General features: G+C 35.8%; 2 protein-coding genes across 4 annotated transcripts in view; one reads left to right on the top strand and one right to left on the bottom strand.

Moving 5' to 3' along the window:
- The window catches only part of LOC110445988, a 36,877-nt gene extending 29,291 nt beyond the window's left edge, over window positions 1–7,586 (bottom strand). For 2 of the 3 annotated variants that reach the window (XM_021490912.1, XM_021490911.1), the window contains exons 1-10: window positions 7,487–7,586; window positions 6,474–6,583; window positions 5,878–6,061; window positions 5,170–5,281; window positions 4,680–4,840; window positions 4,314–4,448; window positions 2,549–2,672; window positions 1,648–2,231; window positions 1,172–1,281; window positions 234–317 (exon numbers count right to left, since the gene is read on the bottom strand). In XM_021490912.1, coding sequence (XP_021346587.1) covers window positions 234–317; window positions 1,172–1,281; window positions 1,648–2,231; window positions 2,549–2,672; window positions 4,314–4,448; window positions 4,680–4,840; window positions 5,170–5,281; window positions 5,878–6,061; window positions 6,474–6,547 — 1,568 coding nt within the window. In that variant the 5' untranslated portion in view covers window positions 6,548–6,583; window positions 7,487–7,586. The remainder of the gene's footprint in view (window positions 1–233; window positions 318–1,171; window positions 1,282–1,647; window positions 2,232–2,548; window positions 2,673–4,313; window positions 4,449–4,679; window positions 4,841–5,169; window positions 5,282–5,877; window positions 6,062–6,473; window positions 6,584–7,486) is intronic. The other variant, XM_021490913.1, reaches the window with a different exon arrangement.
- A 218-nt stretch (window positions 7,587–7,804) lies between these two features.
- The window catches only part of LOC110445987, a 31,834-nt gene continuing 15,234 nt past the window's right edge, over window positions 7,805–24,404 (top strand). Inside the window, exons 1-2 of the mRNA XM_021490910.1 lie at window positions 7,805–7,948; window positions 18,571–18,759. Of these exons, the coding sequence (XP_021346585.1) occupies window positions 18,664–18,759 (96 nt within the window). The 5' untranslated portion in view covers window positions 7,805–7,948; window positions 18,571–18,663. The remainder of the gene's footprint in view (window positions 7,949–18,570; window positions 18,760–24,404) is intronic.

Raw genomic sequence — 24,404 nt, 5'->3', positions numbered from 1 at the left:
TTCCCCAAAAGCTTGTAGATATTTTTTTTGCATTTTTACCTTTGTAGTATTTATGGTAAATCCAAAAACCAAACATAACTGTGAAGTTAGGCAGACAAGTGACATCAGCACCACACACCTTGTCAATTCAATTCTTCATAAATGTTTTTTTGTTTTCCCAAAACCCCCCCAGGAAATTACACGATTTGAAAAAGAAAGTAAATAAACAGTAAAAAATCCTTTCTGTGACTTACATGTTGTTGCTGGTCAGACTCTGTATCATGGTATCCAGCCAGGCAGTGCTCCACACATCAATCACTTCTTCTTTACTCCTTTTCCTATTAAAAAAATCACTCAGTTTACCTATATGGTTTCATAAAACCTTAAATGTACCTGCCTGGTTTGCTTATAAAAACAAACTGAAACTGCCAAGTTTAACCAATCCAAAAAAAGTGGTAATGATATTTTTTTACTGGGAGAATCAGTGGGAGTTATCACCCATAGCACATCTTATCATTTTTCACATCACACATATTTATATTTACTATCTAGCATAACAATATCATTTTGGAAGAGAAGTATAAATCTGATTATTTTGAAAGAGAAGTTTATATCTGGTTATTTTTTAAGAGAAGTATGTATCTAATTATTTTGTAAGAGAAATATGTATCTGATTATTTTGTAAGAGAAGTATGTATCATTATTTTGTAAGAGAAGTATATATCTATTATTTTGTAAGAGAAGTATATATCTTTTATTTTTTAAGAGAAGTATGTATCTAATTATTTTGTAAGAGAAGTATGTATCTGATTATTTTGTAAGAGAAGTATATATCTATTATTTTGTAAGAGAAGTATATATCTATTATTTTGTAAGAGAAGTATGTATCTATTATTTTGTAAGAGAAGTATATATCTATTATTTTGTAAGAGAAGTATATATCTATTATTTTGTAAGAGAAGTATATATCTATTATTTTGTAAGAGAAGTATATATCTATTATTTTGTAAGAGAAGTATATATCTATTATTTTGTAAGAGAAGTATGTATCATTATTTTGTAAGAGAAGTATATATCTATTATTTTGTAAGAGAAGTATATATCTATTATTTTGTAAGAGAATTATATATCTATTACTTTGTAAGAGAAGTATATATCTATTATTTTGTGAGAGAAGTATATATCTAATTACCTGATTTGCAGGAGAAAGGCTTTGTAGACATCTGCTCCACACGGAGCTAGGTAGTTGGTGGACATACACCGTTGTAGGTGCTGTCTGATCTGAGGACATCTCACAAGGATCTATAAGGATGATAGTCATAAGAAAATCATATTCAAGTCAAAATGAGGTAACTTTAGTACTAAATCTGCAAATTTCTTCCTAAATTACAAATCATCCTTTCCAAATACCTGATCAACTTTTAAAAAACCCACCACACAATAATGTTTTTATCATTCATAAAACATTAGGATAAAACAGTTAAATCATGTGTCTGTGGGATGATTCTGGGATAGGCTTTAGGGTAATCATCTTTTTTAAATCATTCCTAATATCACAGTTTATAATTGTAAGGTTGATAATTCTTTAACTCTTCTAAAATGATACCACACCATTTTGAAATATTTATGAACTCATAAACATGACAGGTCCTACTTCATGTTTCTCACCTGTTCCTGGTCTGTATAAGACAGAAGTATGGCCAGGATCCTGTACTTCCCCTTCACATACCATGGTGTAGTTTCTAGTTTGGACAAAGCTCCTCCGGGCAAGTCATTGTCAAAATCTGTCAGTCTTGTTTTATATTTGGTTGCGATAGTACTCCAGCAACCCAATAGCATCCTAAATACCTCTCCTACTATATCTGCCACATCTTCCACAGGACTGTCCCAATTCAAATACACTAAGTTCAAAGTTTTAGAAAAAATGTCATTTCCCTCAAGACATTCAATATGAAAATTTGTACTTTGTAATAAACACATGGAAAACTTTTTAAACCATGATAGTAGTAAACTGAACGAGTGAAAGTGTAAGTTGATTGGTCCCGAGCAGTATCCAATTATCACAGGGAAAACATCAGTGATGAAGGTGCTTGATTGGTTGTCGGCATGGTGACACAATGTTTCGGCAGAGGTACAGGCTATGACCCCTTTGAGCAGACAAACAGGACCAAGTGACTTCCTGTAGGTGGCAGACAGAAGGTCACAAGGTGTAGACATTGAAGTCCTTAGAACATCTACAGAAAATTCTATATCTGTAAAGGAATCGACATTCATGAATACCTAGTCCATAAATGTTGTACATTGTAGAACCATATCTTATGTGACAAAACATGGTAACGCTTACCTTATGTAGGAGATATTATTACACATATCACAACAATTCAAAACAGACTGAAGGCACTGGGGATTTACAAATTTATGTATTGATAATTGAAATATATTTTTCACATAAGAACCCAATTACATAAAAATCAGATATCCTCCAAAAATATCTAATAAACCATGTTAATGAAAACCAATCTATCTGTTGTCATCAAAATCAAGGATCAAGTGACTTTAACATCAATACCTGGATTACTGAGAGAGAGGAATGTGGACCAGAAAGTGGACACAGTCACCTCTGGTGTTGAAGCTGTGGACAACACATAGAAAAATGTTGTCCCCGCCAACAGGACACAGTCTGTGGCATACCCCTGCAAAGGAAAAGGATAGCATCTAATACCAGTATCATTTCATCTGTGATTGTATTTTTAGTAAAAATTTGTTTTCAATACATTAGCAAAATGCATCTTACTACATCAATGTGTGTTAGTTGATTAAATGTTAAATTCCAAGTCAGAAGGACTTGACCCATTGGTCATAAACTGTATCATGTCCTTTCGTTATCATTATATCATTACTGCAAAACCTTGATCACAAACTACCCTGCCCTCTCCGTCTCAATCCCTGATCACATACTACCCTGTCCTCTCCGTCTCAATCCCTGATCACAAATTACCCTTCCCTCTCCGTCTCAATCCCTGATCACAAACTACCCTGCACTCTCCGTCGCAATCCCTGATCACAAATTCCCCTGCCCTCTCCGTCTCAATCCCTGAGCACAAACTACCCGGCCCTCTCCGTCTCAATCCCTGATCACACACTACCCTGCCCAGAAGGACTTGACCCATTGGTCATAAACTGTATCATGTCCTTTCGTTATCATTATATCATTACTGCAAAACCTTGATCACAAACTCCCCTGCCCTCTCCGTCGCAATCCCTGATCACACACTACCCTGCCCTCTCAGTCGAAATCCCTGATCACAAACTACCCTGCCCTCTCCATCTCAATCCCTGAGCACAAACTACCCTGACCTCTCCGTCTTAATCCCTGATCACAAACTACCCTGCCCTCTCCATCTCAATCCCTGAGCACAAACTACCCTGACCTCTCCGTCTTAATCCCTGATCACAAACTACCCTGCCCTCTCCATCTCAATCCCTAATCACAAACTACCCTGCCCTCTCCGTCTAAATCCCTGACCACAAACTACCCTGCCCTCTCCGTCTTAATCCCTGATCACAAACTACCCTGCCCTCTCCGTCTCAATCCCTGATCACACACTACCCTGCCCAGAAGGACTTGACCCATTGGTCATAAACTGTATCATGTCATTTCGTTATCATTATATCATTACTGCAAAACCTTGATCACAAACTCCCCTGCCCCCTCCGTCTCAATCCCTGATCACACACTACCCTGCCCCCTCCGTCTCAATCCCTGATCACACACTACCCTGCCCCCTCCGTCTCAATCCCTGATCACACACTACCCTGCCCTCTCAGTCGAAATCCCTGATCACAAACTACCCTGCCCTCTCCATCTCAATCCCTAATCACAAACTACCCTGCCCTCTCCGTCTAAATCCCTGATCACACACTACCCTGCCCTCTCCGCCTCAATCCCTGATCACACACTACCCTGCCCAGAAGGACTTGACCCATTGGTCATAAACTGTATCATGTCATTTCGTTATCATTATATCATTACTGCAAAACCTTGATCACAAACTACCCTGCCCTCTCCGCCTCAATCCCTGATCACACACTACCCTGCCCTCTCCGCCTTAATCCCTGATCACACACTACCCTGCCCTCTCCGCCTTAATCCCTGATCACACACTACCCTGCCCTCTCAGTCGAAATCCCTGATCACAAACTACCCTGCCCTCTCCGTCGCAATCCCTGATCACAAATTCCCCTGCCCTCTCCGTCTCAATCCCTGATCACAAATTACCCTGCCCTCTCCGTCTCAATCCCTGATCACAAAACCACCCTTCCCTATAGCTTACATCAATGTCCATGATTCTGTACACGAATGTCAGTATTGTTTCTACAGAGTGTTGCTGGGGACCGTGACACTGGGGAAGGTGGTTTCCTGTAACGGTTCTCCCCAGAGGACAGGATTGAAATACCTGAAGTACAATCTGTTGTGGATAGATAAAACAGTTAGTATTTTTCAACATATAAGAAGTATCCAGATAGAAGATTAAACCATTCACCACACTTTGATGTACACAGAATTCACACTACACATACAAGAAAATTATCATCTGCGATAAAAAATTCATATTGAGAAAAAAAAGGTGACCATGGTCTTGAAATAAGAGATAAATCTACAGAAATCATAGTAAAGCTGCAATCATTGAAGCACTTACTTTGACCATGATATAGAGCTCCCCAGCCTCGTTTGTAGATAGATCTGAAGGCGACTTTATCATCAACATCTCTAAACGCCCTTCTATCCAACCAAGAAACGGGACAAGATTCTCCACCACAGCATCTTTCACCACCAAATTATGCTCCAGTAAATTGGAAACTGTTTAGGAATCATCCAAATTTCATTGTTTTATTGAAGGCAGGGGTGTACAATTCAACTAACCTGATGTCTGGGGATTGCAGTTTGTATGTCAGGACTGGTGAACATTTTCAAAAGTTACTATGAAATATAAGTGGGCTTGTAGATTTTTTTCAAATCTGCCTGCAGGCTAGCTATATAGTTCTCTAAAAGATATTGTTCACCCCTGTAACTTTTTTCAAGAACTTGTCGCAAATATGAAAAGAAGTATTTCGCTTTATTTCATGGGAAAAAGTCTGCTGTTTCACACATTTTTATATAGCATCAATTTGACTAAAGGTACGTTTTACCTGCTGTTAAACTTGATAATTCTGGATTTTCCTTTGAAGTAACTGAGGGCACAAAGTCAGACAAATCAGCACAGATATATGCCTTGTGTGATAATCTCCAAGGTTGTAGCAACTGAAAAACAAGAATAAAAAATTGTATAGTTATTGAATAAGTCTTCCAACAATTCAAATTAAAACTAGAAAAGAAAAAACACATTTTTTCTTAATATTTAAAATTACAGAATACTCAAGTCTAGTTGTCATAGATCACCTGCCTTTTACCTCAACACCAATGACAATGCAGGAACCAGATTTTGGTTACATAGCAGAATAAATTATGTTTCTGTGAAAGTCTTTTTTGGGGGGGTTAGTGGGGTTGGAGTATCCTACAGTGTTGCTATATAGCTACTGTATCAGTAAATATAATATCTCAAGTATCCAAAAGTGTAATTACCATCAGTAAATATAATATCTCAAGTATCCAAAAGTGTAATTGCCATCAGTAAACATAATATCTCAAGTATCCAAAAGTGTTACCATCAGTAAATATAATCTCTCAAGTATCCAAAAGTGTAATTACCATCAGTAAATATAATATCTCAAGTATCCAAAAGTGTTACCATCAGTAAATATAACTGAATATCTTCGAGTCATATATTTAACAAACCCTTTAATGGCAGAACCAAGCAAAGAAACTTAATGTTCATCAACATAACAAGTACCACATACCTTTTCCACAGATCTAGCAAGCTTGATAGATTCAATACATCTGTAATAGCACTGCATCACTTGTTTGATGAACTGGTTGGTACTGGTCTGTACAATCTCTGTCAAGTGACCCTGCTGATCAGCATCCTGCAGGACTTTGTGGATTGAATCCAGCCTCTTCAGCAAACGATGTACATCCTGTGACCTAACATAGTACAGCAGTATGTTAACATGTAAACTAGGCCTAGTTCAGGGTAAGTACAATTACAGCTCAGAACTCTATGGAAATGGGAGCTCCGTTTGTTCATTTACATTTAATTACCAATTACCAGAAATTTCTAAAAAATCCAACATAATTTGGATTCTTGACTTAATGTGTTTTTTCCTGTGGCTGATGGGACTTGATATATTTTGAAATTTACTTTTAGTTTCAACTTTCAAATGATACTTTGGAACCAAGGAAATTCATAATACTTGCTTGAAACCCATAAAAAAATCTTTGAATTTAAGATAAGATATACTTTGGTACTTCATTTTAGCATATAACCATGTGCTTATATAATTATTTTTGCTATTTATTTATAGGCACATGTACTGTGAACATTTATCTTTAATACCTGTAAACCAATAAATCTTCAAAGATTTGTTTGTCTTCAATCTTCAGACAATCGAGAACAGATTCCATTGTCATCAATTATCTTGTTAGCTTGATGTTGATGGATCAGCACTATTGTTAAAAAAAACATGTAAATTATTGCATTAAATATAACTTTAATGTTGTAAATCCATTCAATTGCATGCATATGCTTCCGAAGCCCCTACATGACTATGTAACACGTCACATGCTGCAGTAAAATGTTATAAAACCAAAAGGTGTCTTTGGAACCATTTTTTCTTTTTCTTTCTATACGAACCTTCTGAATGATATAAAACATATAAAAATTTACATAAAAAATGGAACTAATCTATTTCACTTGAGTCTGTATGATGATTAAGCTTTTCCTTTGCATGAATAAAATGTGATTTAAACTTAATTTCTTATTAATGACATAACTTTTTAAATGAACATTAGGTTTATCATGGTTAATTCAGCATTTCGAAAATGTTCTGTTTAAAAACTTTTAATCTTTGAATCCTATATATTAGGCCCCATACCAGACAATCAGATGGGGAGGTGGATGTGTCCATTGGGACTTTGTGCTATTTTTTGACAGGTTATAACCACTTTTACTATTAGGGCATGGAAACTCCTTGGAGATGAAGGCAATTGAAAATTCTCAGCATCTCCAATTTATCTAAACAAGTAGGTTTATTCCATGTAAACTAAACAAGGGAAAAAGGAGGGGCAATCTCAGCTTTGAGGGGACCATGATCCCTTTCTGGATGATCCATTAAAGTATTGCTTGACTGAGAAGTGCACATGCATACGTCATATACGGCGATTTTCGAGGTATCTTAACAACATTTAACTTCACTGTACAAATGAGTAGAAATAGACATTGGGACGAACAGGTAATGAAAGTTGTCAACATAGCTATATGTGTTCGAAGTTTTTACTGTTATCTTAATCCAGACGTAAGAACGTTTTTGGAAACCTGCAATAACCTATTAATTGTGTTGATATTCGTACGTTTTTACAATTATCAAGGGCATCTCGCGATCATATCGCTATACCAGCTAACGGCAGAGTTTGTCTGCTGTCCGGCGAGCACGTTTCGCTCCATGCTTCAAATACCGGAAGCAGTTTAGTGTTACTCTTTAACCAATATTCAAAATATGGAATAAAATTATCAGAACCTCATTTGGATAAAATAAAATAAGCAAAGTAGAAGATTTAATTATTTTTCCTATTACGATTGCAAAAAGGAGACTGTCTTTCTTGATTTGTTGAATAAGGAATGCAATGCCAACAGGTAGATTCGAGATTATGTTTGGTTGGAAAACGAGGCTCATCGGCCTGTGTGAAGCGAAAATCTACAAAGAAGTTCGGAATGTGAAGAATTTGGGTGCGATGTGACTATTATGTGCTATTTGATTACAATGTTGGATCGCTATGCATTTTCGCATATACGTTGGACCTAAATTTCGACAGGTAAAATGATTATATATGTCGTTCTATAGATATATCTTTATTCTTGTTAGAGGGTGTTATGGCTTTCTTTGGCCCGGTTTGATAGCTCCAGCCTACTTTGACGGTTGAGTGAGCACACTGTCTCAAGGAGCATACCTTGATGGGGGTTGCTTACCATGCGGCCTCTTCACCCTCAAATGTTACAGCAACCTGTTATTCTAAACATGTGGCCACCTGTTGATTCGTGTATTGTTCAATGTTATTGTACCAGCTGATTACACGAGATGGAGAATGTGGGGGGGGGGGGGGGGGGGATTTTCAATATTATGTTACACATGATTAGGCTAACTACAAGAACATCAGTGTAAATGACATTGGCATGCATGGACAATGACTACCGTTTGTTTGTGCATACCTACAGTTAGACAGACAAATAACCAAAAATGATTTGATATGCAGTGATAGTAATATAATATAAGGGTTCACAAACTAAAAGATCAACAAATTTCACAAGCATTATATATGTGCACGTCAGTTTGTTCACCACCCCTGACATGACTATTGTAATTCTATTGGATAATGACCACTGTCAACAAGTTGAAGATTCTGTTATGTGAAGGAGCATACGAAGCTAGTAAGGTCATACTGCTTGATTAATGGTATAAAATAACATGGGGNGGGGGGGGGGGGGGGGTAAATTTGTTTCGGATCCATATACCCAAGCATGAAATGAAGAATATGATGTTTCAGTACTTTTTGCATACACAAAAATGCTGATAAATCTTCATTATATATTTAAATTAAGAGCACACTGGACACCAAAATCAAACAAAATGTGAAGTTGAAATGTTAGTCAAAGTACCAAATCGTTGTATGTCAGTACCCAAAACGTATTCATACAAACGAAGATGTCTTGTTTTTTTGGGATTGGGTGCAAAGAAAGGGTTTGTATTGATATGCAATCTAAGCAAGCAAGTTGTCTGGTGAAACCCTGCTAACAAGACTTACTCAACTGTGGGTAAAAGGTGCCTATACTGTATTCCTGCAGTGTATCCCAATATATTGTAGAAGTACATGTATAGAAATATGTGTTGTCAAATTGCTGCCTGGATATACATAATGCAGATTTAAAATTTTAGTGAATCAATCATTAACTGAAATTTTAACAGATTCACAATACTAAATAATAGCATGTATAGTTTGCAGTACATGTATATCTAATCTTACTGTGTAGTAATATGCAAAGTAAAACACCTAGCTTCAACTATAAAATGAAATTTAAGTTTGAAATAAATGTGATGCCTTTATTCATGTATATTGCATTTTTGTATGCGATGCAATACAGTTTTCTTGCATGTTGATGAGATATACACTGGTTTTTCGATGAATTATGACCGTCCTAATTGTCTGCTTGCACTATAAATATGTCTATATATCGTATAACTTGGAATTTTAAGAAGAAAAAAGAATGTGTACTTAAATGTTTGTAGGTGCAAGTTTTTCCCAGTTGCTGGAATATATGTCAACAAATTGATAAAGCATTAATTTGCTAAATGAAAAGAATCATCATGTATTATGATATGTCAGTCTGTCAGAGCTGTATTTTTTTAACCATAATTTTCTCACGTAAATGCAAATTTTCACAAGTTTTAGGTGTGAAATATGCTCAGAATGCAAGGAATTGCTACTAGTTATAAAAAGTTTTTGGGAGGAGGACCCTCATATGCCTTCAGTAGTGAACTACTGCAGTCCTCTCATGAACCCATCCCTACTTCGTTTCGCTCCCCAGCAGCTGACTTATGGCAGCTGTCCGAAATCCAGGCTAGCAACAGTCGGGCAGTTTTTTCAGAAGATATTCAAATATTCTAGCCCCAAAAGAAAGGGCAGGTTTTTAGAAGATATTCAAATATTCTAGCCCCAAAAGATATTATTAGTGTTGTATATGTATCCTGTCAGTCTGAATAACAAACTTGGATTAAAGTACTCCTCAAGGTATTCCATTCCGTCATTGCAGTGTTCTTCACAGGTTGTAGCTGCATGATGTCATGCACATATGTTTTGTAAATTGTTATTTGTTACTATACTATATTCTACCACAATCAGGGTTCGACACTAACACACACGTTAACCCTCTAGTGATCAGAGGCTAGTAGATTTTGTTAAGGGCTAGCTGAATCACCCTACATATAACTGCTCCACTAAACTTCAAAAAAAAAAATACACAATATAATTTGATACCTATAGGTTATAAATTAATTGTTTTTAAATCTTAAATACAAGATATAAGGTAATGTAAATAAATTTCTGGATAAAGAGTTACATATATAAAGCATTTGTATTTTGAATAGAATTGTTTTCTCAAGAGACATTACCTTTTCCAAAATGACTTTTTGTAATTTTAATTATTTTGTATTTATATATGGTAATATAACTTGAATTGATTTATATATATATCAAAATCTAATGTATTATCAATAATATTAAATAGTTATCAAAGTTGATGAAATATCCATTAACTTGTGTTTTTGGTATTTCATGCTGTTTCAAATTAATTAATAAAGGTATCCAATGAAAAGGAATATTGTAATTAATAATGTACTGTATGGGTATACATACTTGGTTCAAATTCATGTTATATATTAAATTAATGCCTTTCAATAGTACATTCTGGGAGTGGAAAAATTAGCAGTTTATATACTGAAATCATTTTTGATATTGTGTACTTGCCCTGCAATGCATGCAGTTTTTGTATAGTTTTGCTATGATTATTTCTCAGTTAATAAAAGAAAAGTGCAAAAACAAAAGGATAAAAAGCATACAAATTTATGTTTGCCTATGAAAAAATGAACTTATTACAATTTTGACCCATCTTATTTGATTCCTGATTATATGAACATCTTGTTATGTATATATATCATCATGATCAGTTTTACAGTGTATGAAAACACTTTCCTAATAAAACCTGTGTATTAAGACAACCTGTCTTGTTTGAGCAATGTGTTAGATCCCACAGAGTGTCAGATTAATATGTATACAGCATAAAGGGTAAAATACAGGTCGTAGCAGATATAGTATATAGAACTCTGTGAACTGGTTCATATACACTTTTTCATAACTGTTGACGTGGGATCAGTAACTTTTGACAATTATGTACACTTTTTATTAGAGACAACCCTGTAATCAAACTTGTCAGATAGATCTAGATCACAATCTCACATACATAATGAGACAGCAGGTCGTAATGGTCCTTCCAGTCTTTTGTAGAAGGCTCTATGTAAATCTAAGTCATGACCTGAATGCTCAGGTATGTAAATTATGCATTCCTTTGGTTAGCATTTTACAAATCATTGGATATGAAGTGTAATTAATCTATATGCATATATCAGTATATTTGGTATGTCATGATCATGATCATCTACTAGATAGTGGAAATAATGTACAAATGTATAATACAAACCTGGCTATATAGCTATAGCTAACTAATTTCTGTCCAATGATCATGATCATCTACATATACTAGTGGAAATAATGTACAAATGTATAATACAAACCTGGCTATATAGCTATAGCCAACTAATTTCTGTACAATGATCATGGACATTCAACATTTAAAATATTAAACAACCTACATACAGAATGTAAATTAAATCAAAAGTGTCAACTCCTGAATTGCCTGTTTTCCATCAAGTATGTTCTTCAATTACTTTTATATATAATCATAATTTTCTAAATTATTTCAAAATTTTGGAAATGTTTGTATCAGAGCTCGAGTCTGTTACATTGATATAATGACATATTCCTTCATATTAGGTAGGTAGTGTTAGGGGAAACACAATATTTTTTTTATTTTGGCTTATATTTATAAGTTGCTATATGTGTTATGATTACTAAATTGGCCTTGCATTTTTTTACGGCATTGTTAATTTGATATAACATCAGTATATGCTTATTTTACAAAGAGAAATCCAGTCAGTAAATTTCTTTTGATATTTGTCCTATTAAAATGATATTGAATAGCATTTAAATTTAAATACACATATCCCTGCAGAATTATTTGTATTGTGTCGTACACAATGAAACATGTACCGAGGCTTGCTGACAGTAACAAGAGAAGTCTGTAGTGTTGATTATAGGCTAATTGGAGTTAAAATGCAGCGGTGAGAATTTATAGAACATATTAGTTGATGAATGATTGTGTAATATTAATACCTATATAGATCACTGTAAAGACATATTACTATCACCAGATTGTCTGATGACTATAGATGTCTGTTGCCCTTGCATTGTTGTGTGGGCCGTGGTGAGGAGAGCTAATCTGGCAGGCCGGGCTTCACAATGTACCGGTGTACGTAAATATACATTACACCACCACATGCTTGTGTAATAATGGTTCCTATATCACATAACTACAACATTGGACAACGTTAGCTGTGAGGCAATATGACAGCAGAACAAAAAGAAATGAAGGGAAAAAACCGGTAATAATTTATTATAATGCTACGATGAAATGCCTGTGTATATATATATATATGTAAATTCTTCCCTTTGTATTATACATTGTATCAATACACATTCCAGGCATATTACCCTTTACAACTGTTGACCTCATGGAAAATATTTGGACATCTAAATGCTATATGTATATCGGCTTACAGATCTTATATTTCTTCTTGTCTGGCGAGCTGTCTTATCATGGCTCATCCTGGCTAACATACCGAGTTGGCTCTTTATCAAAGAATGTTATTGTTTTTTGTTATGAATGGGTAAGCATAAATATCACAGGGCTTAGTCCACAGATCTTGCAGTATATACTTGAGACTGTGGACTGTACACTACAGCAGCAGGACTGCAAGTTTCACACAAATATTGTGACCCGTCCAATTTAAATACTTTTTCTCAAACTTCGTGATACAGTACACGGTGATAATTATTATCTTTGTATAATAAGTACATGTACTGGTATTTAAATTGACTGCCTTTAAAATGCTTCATATTACAGACATGTACGTGAAAAAAATCCTTTCAAAACATTCCTGGGAATAAAACAGGATGGGTAAAAAGAAAAATGATAAAATTGATCATTTGATCTTTTTAAGGTCCCCATATAGGGTTAATCAGTAATGCTGAAAGTTTATAACAAAGATAAAAAATAAACATTACATTGTAGTTTGTTGTATGGTTGCAAACCAACAAAAAAATCTGGCAAGGATCCCCGTTTCACTGCCCAAACCTGTAACTTGGCATAAGAAACCGTTTTTTCCAGTATGACTATATATAGCATTGCCTTGCATGTATAAAAAAAAAGTATAACAAAGATTAACAACAACGCTCAAAGTGTAAAAACACGGCGACCCGCCTGACCAGGATTTGAAGCCTGGACCTCAAATAGTTATATAGCTAACCAACTGATCATGAGCTACACCTTTTAAATGGGTGTGTCCTTTGCCAATAAATAGTGCTACAGTTGGATCCATAGCAAAACTAAGGGGAGGTTATAATTACTGTATCCTAATAAACATACATGTATACAGACTTAGAGCTCAAGTTGATCAGGAGCTCGAGGAAGCCTCCATGGTTGGGGGGATCCCTGGATTGACCATGTATAATTTTAAATTGTATAGATATTATTTTATGTGATAGGAGAAAGTGCTAATGAGATACAGCTATTGTCTTATTTCTGTGCTCTCATTGACATACAAGTTTTCATAGCTATACCAGCTGTATATGTATATAATACATTTCAAGGATGAAATATTTGTGTTTTGATTACAATACTACATCTATGAATCCTTGGGCTTGTACAACACTGATTGCTGTATTGTATGTAACAGCATTCCATAAATTACCCCGGATCAAGGACAAGTTATATTGGTAGTACATGTACGTATATATATAGATACAGTATTTAGGACAATCAGATCCACATGTGCAGTTTAATACTTTGGGGATATCCTCATCTGTATCACAACCATCACATGGTCCATAGCTGTATGGTGGTCATACCCATTCTTTGTGCATGTATATGTGTTTGATATATGTTCAGGCATGCATGTGGCCTATGACTGAAGTGTTGACTGGTGACACGTTTACAGTATACATGTTAGGTAATCTATATAAGAATCCAATGAAAGGCTGGTCATAAAGAATGGAATACACCAATTCTTGTTGTAATACCGACATCCTCTCAGTGGCCACTACATACTCTACATGTACTAATGATTGAAAATATGGTCATTGGTGTTTTTTTAAACATCGTGGCCATGGATAATACAGGAGGCTGAGATTATGACAGAGTTGCTTTCATCTGTTATGGGTCAGGGTGGATCAGTAGTTAAATGTAGTAACTGGTGGATCAGAGAAATATGTGTAGTTCAAATTGTACCTCTTGAATGCTGTCACATGATATGGATTATATACATGTATGTAGTGGGGGATGCTAAGATTGTTTATATTGCAGTTGGTGCTGAAGTTTTGCATTAACAAGCGGGACAGTATGTGAAGACATCTATTTAAGTGAGGAAGAGGATAGGTGGTGATGGGGAAGCGCAACTGGTGTGCATGTTGGCTGTACATAACATGCAATTGATCAGCTTGATAAAACTTTGAACATGAATGTTAATGGCAAAACAGCCATCTTTCATCATGCAAACCTAAACATTCAACACAGCATGAGAGCGATGCACCACATTTACACACAAGCTAACGGCACCACAGTAACAGGTCACTTACAGAAAAGGTATACGTACACCACAGTAACAGGTGACTTACAGAAAAGGTATACGTACCACAGTAACAGGTGACTTACAGAAAAGGTATACGTACCACAGTAACAGGTGACTTACAGAAAAGGTATACGTACCACAGTAACAGGTGACTTACAGAAAAGGTATACGTACCACAGTAACAGGTGACTTACAGAAAAGGTATACGTACCACAGTAACAGGTGACTTACAGAAAAGGTATACGTACCACAGTAACAGGTGACTTACAGAAAAGGTATACGTACCACAGTAACAGGTGACTTACAGAAAAGGTATACGTACCACAGTAACAGGTGACTTACAGAAAAGGTATACGTACCACAGTAACAGGTGACTTACAGAAAAGGTATACGTACCACAGTAACAGGTGACTTACAGAAAAGGTATACGTACCACAGTAACAGGTGACTTACAGAAAAGGTATACGTACCACAGTAACAGGTGACTTACAGAAAAGGTATACGTACCACAGTAACAGGTGACTTACAGAAAAGGTATACGTACCACAGTAACAGGTGACTTACAGAAAAGGTATACGTACCACAGTAACAGGTGACTTACAGAAAAGGTATACGTACCACAGTAACAGGTGACTTACAGAAAAGGTATACGTACCACAGTAACAGGTGACTTACAGAAAAGGTATACGTACCACAGTAACAGGTGACTTACAGAAAAGGTATACGTACCACAGTAACAGGTGACTTACAGAAAAGGTATACGTACCACAGTAACAGGTGACTTACAGAAAAGGTATACGTACCACAGTAACAGGTGACTCACAGAAAAGGTATACGTACCACAGTAATAATGGACAATGTACAGAAAAGGTACCACAGTAATAGGCAATGATATCACATGTACGGGAAAGATACCACTATATACAAGGCACCATATATATGTAACTTTAGACAAGGTACCACGGTAATATCTAAGGTGTAGGTACCACATGTGCAGAAAAGGCACCACATGTAATTGTGATGTATTTTTTAACCCAATTTATTAAAAAATATTTCTATACAGTCATCATGTCCGATTTTACTGAGAGAGAGAGAGAGAGAGAGAGAGAGAGAGAGAGAGAGAGAGAGAGAGAAAGAGAGAGAAGAGAGAGAGAAGAGAGAGAGAGAGAGAGAGAGTATTTACTGATATTCATGTCACAAATTACACAAAGGAAAAACACTATTATCAGTGTTAACTCATTCACCCCTGAAGCCACATTTGAACTCTTCCAATTCAAAGGTTGGTCTATAGTTCATTATGAAATTTCAGGGGTGAATGAGTTAAAATAACTTATTTTGCTGTTTGTTATTTTAATTATGAAAGTAATTATTAATGGCCAGTACTGCCACTTACACAAGCTATATATACTGGCAGAGGGCCGGGTTTATCAGAGGGTTTGGGCACATGGACCCTGGGATGAAATTGCAAAAATAACATCGAAATAAGAACTATTTATAGAAATTTGGATGATCATTCTAACAACTCTGACTACAGTATGAAATATCAGATTCACAGTTGTGGGCTTTTCATAAAATCCAGCAGTTATATTAAACGTTGAATATGTCTTAAAATATTTACCACTATAAATTAAGTATACTGGATACGTTATACTGAAAATACACTCTAGCTTTTGATACCTGAATTACATGTACATATACAATGACATTGTCTTTTGGTTGACATTATGCTCTGAATAATTCACTTAAATATAACACTGTTGTCCGTATATAACTTACAAGTGGTGATGGCCACCTACAACTTTAAAACTAATATAAACTGCTCTGGTATTTCAGGTTAACAACGACTGTAAATCTCTGTAGAATAAAAGTTGACTTATTGTAGAAAAAATGTTGACAAGTGTTGTCGGTCGATTATACTACAAGAACTTGCTACATACATATCGCTGCCATGTAATTACCACAGAGCCTGTATTACCAACACAACGTGTACTGCACAGCTAGTTACTCTGCAGTTGCACATGTTGGCATGGAGATATACACATGCAGAAAGTGATTAGCATGCACTGATCATGTGTCTTATTATAGAGCAACATAAAGGCAGTGTCTAAATCAACGTATTAGCTTTAAGTCTATCTCCCAAGTGTACAGATTTTAGGTCTTGACTCAGAGTATATGTATTAGATTGAGGTCTATCTCCAAGTGTATAGATTTTAGGTCATGACTCGGGAGTATACCTATTAGCTCTAAGTCTATCTATCTCCCAAGTGTGCAGATTTTAGGTGTTGACTCGGAGTATACATATTAGCTTTAAGTCTATCCCCCAAGTGTGCAGATTTTAGTCTTGGTTTCAAGTTTACATATTAGCTTTAAGTCCTTCTCCCAAATGCAAGTGTACAGATTATAAGTCTTGACTCGGAATTTACGTATTAGCTTTAAGTCTAGCTATATAGCTATCTCCAACAAGTGTATAGATTTTAGGTCTTGACTCAGAGTATATGTATTAGCTTTAAGTCTATCTCCCAAGTGTACCGATTTTAGGTCTTGACTCGGAGTATACCTATAGCTTCAAGTCTATCTCCCAAGTGTACCGATTTTAAGTCTTGACTCGGAGTATACCTATTAGCTTTAAGTCTATCTCCCAAGTGTACCGATTTTAGGTCTTGACTCGGAGTATACCTATTAGCTTTAAGGAGGTAATTCCTGTAAGTAGAATATTGGGCAAGGCTAGTAACCATGCCAAGCCAGCATTACACAACCATTATTGTGAGGACTCATGGTAGTGTCATACTGTCATGCCACACGTGTGGTCCCGTATAGCCATTACAAGACAGGAGGAGGAACACCGGGGGCGCAGGAATTGCCGTTATACTGCTTTTGTTGATATCTAAATTAAAGCAACACCTGGTATTAGGTCAGTCATGTTCAAGGTATTCTTCATACATTTTCTTATATGTTTGAAAGGCATCCTTTGCCATTGTATATATATATATATCACCATGTGTTCTAAAAATAATTGGCTTGATATATATATATGTATCTGAATGTTATATAACAGCCCGGTACATGTATACACACAAACTGAATGTACATACCAAGTAGGACATGTTAACATATATATACAGGTAAAAATCTCTTTATTTGTTTGATAAGTTATTCACACCAAGATATATATAATTATATCAAAACAATTGTATGTAAACTGAAAGAAGCGTAAATTCTTGAGTTAGGATTGTCACTGTGTAATGAATGAGTGTGGAGATGTTTGTGACAATGTACCTGTGTAATGCTTTGAAGTGTGTGAGGAATCTATCCTCTGTACAGAGTTATGTGGTGAGCTTATCTGCAGTAGGTGCCTTCCAGTTCTGTGCCTCTCTTCTAGTGGCGTGATGTCAGGATGTCATGGTCTTACCTCCAGTGTAAAATAACACTGTGAGTACTGTCAGGTGTGTACAATGAACCTGTACTTATAACTGGCAGCTGATCAGTACAATAGAAACTTGTTACATGTAAAAGCAACACAAGCTCCACACCGAAACAGATGGTTGTTCTCACAGGAAAAAGACATCTGTGTGACTGTGTGCTTGAATTGTATCTACATAAAGATATACCAATACCATTGTCTCACACGGGGATATTTGGATAACTGTTGATTATCTCGGAGCATACCGACTACTTCTTCTACATGATTGAAGGTGAAGTGTCTGTCAACATTTAGTTCCTCTACATGGAGGTGAAGTGTCTGTCAACATTTAGTTCCTCTACATGAAGGTGAAGTGTCTGTCAACATTTAGTTCCTCTACATGCATTATATATATTGACCGCTAGTGTTTCAAATTTTGCGAAAATTAATGTGTTCCAAATGTTGTTGCATCTATTTTGGTGATTAAACTTTTTCCTGAAACTTTGATGTTGGTTTTTCAGGATGGATGCCACTATAGCCTGTTGTGGTCACCCAAAGCCCGTAGATTGCTGTGTGACGCCGCATCTATCGTGTAACTAGGGGCGGCCTGGAGCATGTCTTCTATCAGTCTGGCACATGCCTCCTGTAAGAAGCGAAAAGTGGTCAACGTGATTCTGTTAGACAAGGAACATATACAAGTCTATGTTGATGTAAGTATCTGTTAGACAAGGAACATATACAAGTCTACGTTGATGTAAGTATGTGATAGATATTGTAACATATACAAGTCTACGTTGATGTAAGTATCTGTTAGACAAGGAACATATACAAGTCTACGTTGATGTAAGTATGTGATAGATATTGTAACATATACAAGTCTGCTTTGATGTAAGTATGTGATAGATATTGCAACATCTACAAGTCTACGTTGATGTAAGTATGTGATAGAAATTGCAACATCTACAAGTCTACGTTGATGTAAGTATGTGATAGATATTGCAACATTTTCAAGTCTACATTGATGTAAGTATGTGATAGAAATTGTAACATTTACAAGTCTACATTGATGTAAGTATGTTATAGATATTGTAACATATACAAGTCTACATTGATGTAAGTATGTGATAGATATTGTAACATATACAAGTGTACGTTGATGTAAGTATGTGATAGATATTGTAACATTTACAAGTCTACTTTGATGTAAGTATGTGATAGATATTGTAACATATACAAGTGTACGTTGATGTAAGTATGTGATAGATATTGTAACATATACAAGTCTACATTGATGTAAGTATGTGATAGAAATTGCAATATTTACAAGTCTACATTGATGTAAGTATGTGATAGAAATTGCAACATATACAAGTCTACGTTGATGTAAGTATGTGATAGATATTGCAACATATACAAGTCTACGTTGATGTAAGTATCTGTTAGACAAGGAACATTTACAAGTCTACGTTGTTGTAAGTATGTGATAGAAATTGTAACATTTACAAGTCTACTTTTGTCCCAAATATCTCAAAACTATATTCTGTCGCCTAAAATTGCCAAATTTTGAATTTAAATACCTCTTCAAATGGCTGAGTGTTGCCTTCTTCTGAAAGTGGGTCTTGTGTCTGATCACTACAAACGAGTTAGTCTGTTGTTCATTTTTAGAAAAGGTTGGAGATTTGGAACTATAAATTATGTAAAATATTTTGCCTTGTTATATTGATGGTAATGTTATAGAATCAATATGATTATGTTAACATGCTAATTGGTGATTGTTCTAAAACTTTATTTGTACCAGGTATATTATATAGGCCTTACCAACTACCTGCACAAGGATTAGATGTATTGACTGAATACAGAGGGATTTTCTCCTTTTATTTACATCCAAAACAGCTACATATTTTCCCAAAATGAAGGGGGTGGGGGGAATCATGAAAGTTTTGCTGTATCCTATTTTCCCAATTTATGCAGGCACAGGTACATGTAATAGGTAGAAAACCACTATACCTAAATAAAAGGTACACAGAGTATTGTTCATGGTGTGACATAACTAATAAATACTTCCTCGTCATTATACACTCAAACCCATGTCCTACTTAACATTTAACTTGACGTACAATAGACAAATATTTTAGATACATTTTGTTATTTTTCGTACAATGTACATGGATGATAATCCTCTAGTTTTAAAAATAGATATGATTCATTACATACAAGGTATACTGACTGAAAGGTGTTTGGATGTTTTTGTACTTGTTTACAGCAGCTAAAAGATTTAATGGTGATTCTGACAGTATTCCTCAGCTAGTAAACATGATTTTAATCCCAGATATATACCATACTGTTGTTAAAGTGTAGCTTGATGGTGACTGTGATGAATTAGCCAAGCTTAACACTGGTTAACCACCAGTAACAATCCAACCATCTCATCAACAAAAAATAATCCAAAGATCACCTTATCAACAAAGAACAATCCAATCATCTCATCCACAATTAAATTAATGAATCTATCAGTAAAACCACCATTCCATACCAAAATCATCACAGGTGATAAAGGTAACCACTGCAACTGGCTGAGGATGTCACCTCAGGTAAATGTATCAGTGCACGTGAGAGCTATTTGGTTGAGAATGCCACCTCCTAAATCAGTGAGTTATGTGGCTGAGGATACCACCTCCTGTATCAGTGAGTTATTTGATTGAGGATGCCACCTCCTGTATAAGTGAGTTATTTGATTGAGGATGCCACCTCAAGTATCAGTGAATTATTTGGCTGAGGATGCCACCTCCAATATAAGTGAGTTTTTGGTCAATGATGCCACCTTCAGTATTGGTGAATTATTTGGCTGAGGATACCACCTCCAGTATCAGTGTATTATTTGGCTGAGGATACCACCTCCAGTATCAGTGAGTTATTTGACCAAGGATGCCACCTCTAGTATCAGTGAGTTATTTGGCTGAGGATGCCACCTCCTGTACCAGTGAGTTATTTGGCTGAGGATGCCAATCCCAATTTAAGTGAGATTTTTGGTCAAGGATGCCACCTCCAGTATTAGTGAATTATTTGGCAGTTATTTGGCTGTAGATGCCAACTCCTGTATCAGTGAGTTATTTGGCTGTAGATGCAAACTCCTGTATCAGTGAGTTATTTGGTTGAGGATGCCACCTCCTGTATCAGTGAGTTATTTGATTGAGGATGCCACCTCAAGTATCAGTGAGTTATTTGGCTGTAGATGCCACCTCCTGTATCAGTGAGTTATTTGGCTGAGGATGCCATCTCCTGTATCAGTGAGCTATTTGTCAAGGATGCCACCTTCAGTTTAAGTGAGTTATTTGGCTGAAAGTGCCACCTTAGGAATCTACTGTTAGTTGTTTGGCTGAGTGGTGAGGATGCCACCTTCGGTATCTACTGTTAGTTGTTTGGCTGAGTGGTGAGGATGCCACCTTCGGTATCTACTGTTAGTTGTTTGGCTGAGTGGTGAGGATGCCACCTTCGGTATCTACTGTTAGTTGTTTGGCTGAGTGGTGAGGATGCCACCTTCGGTATCTACTGTTAGTTGTTTGGCTGAGTGGTGAGGATGCCACCTTCGGTATCTACTGTTAGTTGTTTGGCCGAGTGGTAAGGATGCCACCTTCGGTATCTACTGTTAGTTGTTTGGCTGAGTGGTGAGGATGCCACTTTGGGTATCTACTGTTAGTTGTTTGGCTGAGTGGTGAGGATGCCACCTTCGGTATCTACTTTTTGTTGTTTGGCTGAGTGGTGAGGATGCCACCTTCATTATTTCTACTGTTAGTTGTTTGGCTGGGAATGACTCATTCAGAGCTGCGAGTTCCATAGATAGAGACCGTCTGTTTTTACTTGAGTACACCTACTCGTAAACACTAGAAATAATTGGGAATCTGTAAAATTAACACTGACTGAAATGCTATGAACAGTAAAAAGGTTTGGGACCCCTCCCTGCTGTCTGAGTATGGGAAAGATGTAGTTTGGTAACACAGAAAAGGAAGGCTACAGGTTGGTTTTCACACCTGCACAGTTTGAAGTAGACACTAACACCTCCTTAACTGATTACAGAACAGAGGCAGCAGCATCTCAAAGTGGTCATTCTTGACAAAGCGCTACAGTAAAACATCACACAAATTGAAACACCAGGTATAAATGTCTTTTATCTGCATTTCTTCACCTATGTTTTGTAGTTTCCCAAAAGAATGACATCAGACTGATTGAAAGGTGGCTAGTTTCTATTTTTAGAACAGCTCTACTTGTATTTACATTGTAAAGAAATGTTACTGTATTTTACGTATTGGAATTTGGTGGTTTTTGGTAGGATATTACTGTTAGAGGTATGAGAATCATTTCAGTGAACAGTACCTTGTATTTATAAATTACCAGGTTAATATTAACACAACACACGGGTTATGTTAACACTACACACAGGTAATGTTTACACTATACACAGGTAATGTTTACACTATACACAGGTTATGTTAACACTATACACAGGTAATGTTTACACTATACACCGGTAATGTTAACACTATACACAGGTAATGTTTACACTATATACAGATAATGTTTACACTATACACAGGTAATGTTAACACAACACACAGGAAATGTTTACACTGTACACAGGTAATGTTAACACTATACACTGGTAATGTTAACACTGTACACAGGTAATGTTAACACTATACACAGGTAATGTTAACACTGTACACAGGTAATGTTAACACAACACACAGGTAATGTTTACACAACACACAGGTAATGTTTACACTATACACAGGTAATGTTAACACTATACACAGGTAATGTTTATACAACACACAGGTAATGTTTACACTACACACAGGTAATGTTTACACTATACACAGGTAACTTACATTGTATGTATATTGTTAATATTAACATTCCCTCTACACCAATCCTGAAAGTAAGTCTGGAATGACAAGTTTAACAGATTGAGATCATTCCACAACATAAGCTGATAACTTTTATTACAATTCAATGAACACAAGTTATTTTGCTTTCATTTAAAAATACAAATAAGTGTTATTGAGTAAATGAAGTAAGTATGAACTGAGCTATGACAAATCCTGTTTAAAGGAATATGTTAGCAAATATATTAACTGAAATCAGGTTAGAGATATCTTTTTGAAATTAAATCAATGACATGTTTTGAAAGAAAGAATATCTCTTGTTAACATTCTTGTTTAATGTACATGGGTAATCTGTATACCTGTACTATATCAGGTGTTTTCTTACCATAGTTTGTTTTTGGCTTAACTCTAAAAATGAAATCTATCAAGTTCAAGCTTCATTGTGTCTTGTTAAGGTATTGAAACCTATCTATTCTATATAATCAGTGTTGATATTCATACCATTGAAGAGGACATTATATTGTAATTGAATGGAGTTCATTTTAAGGAGCAGCTGTATGTTATAGAAGTATACCAGGTATATAAAAAGTTACATGGTAGATGTGGCCTGAGGACTGCTATAATTGTTGTCGAGTGTGATAAGTAGATCCAGTCATTTACCGACAGATGGTTCAGACACAGGCCGAGATATATCTCGATTACAACATGCCATGTCATAATTAAATCCTTCACGCAAATATGCGGTTAATAGGAATCACATGTTCATGTATTTGTAGAGGGGCAAACTGCAGCTTGTGGTTGAAGTTTATAATAAACCACTATTTACATGTATTGTTTAAGCTCTGGCACAAGTAGTCTGCAGTTTGAATCCAAATAAAATTTATGAATCATGCTTATAAAATCCCAGCAATTAAATCATATATCACTCATAGAACAAAAAGATGTTCTGAAACCTTTTGAAAAATAGATTAAACAAATACACTGTTTTCGATAAATTATGAAAGTCTTTCAATTAAGAAGGGGAATCAGGTGAAATTGATTGGATAAATGGTTTGTGGTTACATCACATATCATGTCAAAGCCACCACTTATTTTAATAGATATTTGTTTATCTCAATTATTCTTAACAAGTCAGTTGCTTGAATAATAAAATCAATGTGTACAGGTCTCTGGTTTAATTTTTAGCTCACCTGGCCCAAAGGGCCGCGTGAGCTTATGCTGTGGTGCGGCGTACGCCCATCCATCCGTCGTCCGGCTTCAATATTTTACTTAAAAAAACTTCTGAATAACCAAGAGGCTCAGACTGATGATATTTAGCCAGTAGCATGCTGGGATGAAGGGCTAACAAGTTTGTTCAAATGAATGTTCTTGACCCACTTTCAAGGTCACAGGGGTCAAATATGTTGAAATCTTCAAACAACTTCTCAATAACCAAAAGCCCTAGGGTACTGATATTAGGTCTATAGCATGCT

This window comes from Mizuhopecten yessoensis, unplaced genomic scaffold, assembly GCF_002113885.1.
Source record: "Mizuhopecten yessoensis strain PY_sf001 unplaced genomic scaffold, ASM211388v2 scaffold2435, whole genome shotgun sequence".
Lineage (NCBI taxonomy): Eukaryota > Metazoa > Mollusca > Bivalvia > Pectinida > Pectinidae > Mizuhopecten > Mizuhopecten yessoensis.
This window is presented reverse-complemented; position numbering and strand designations above follow the sequence as displayed.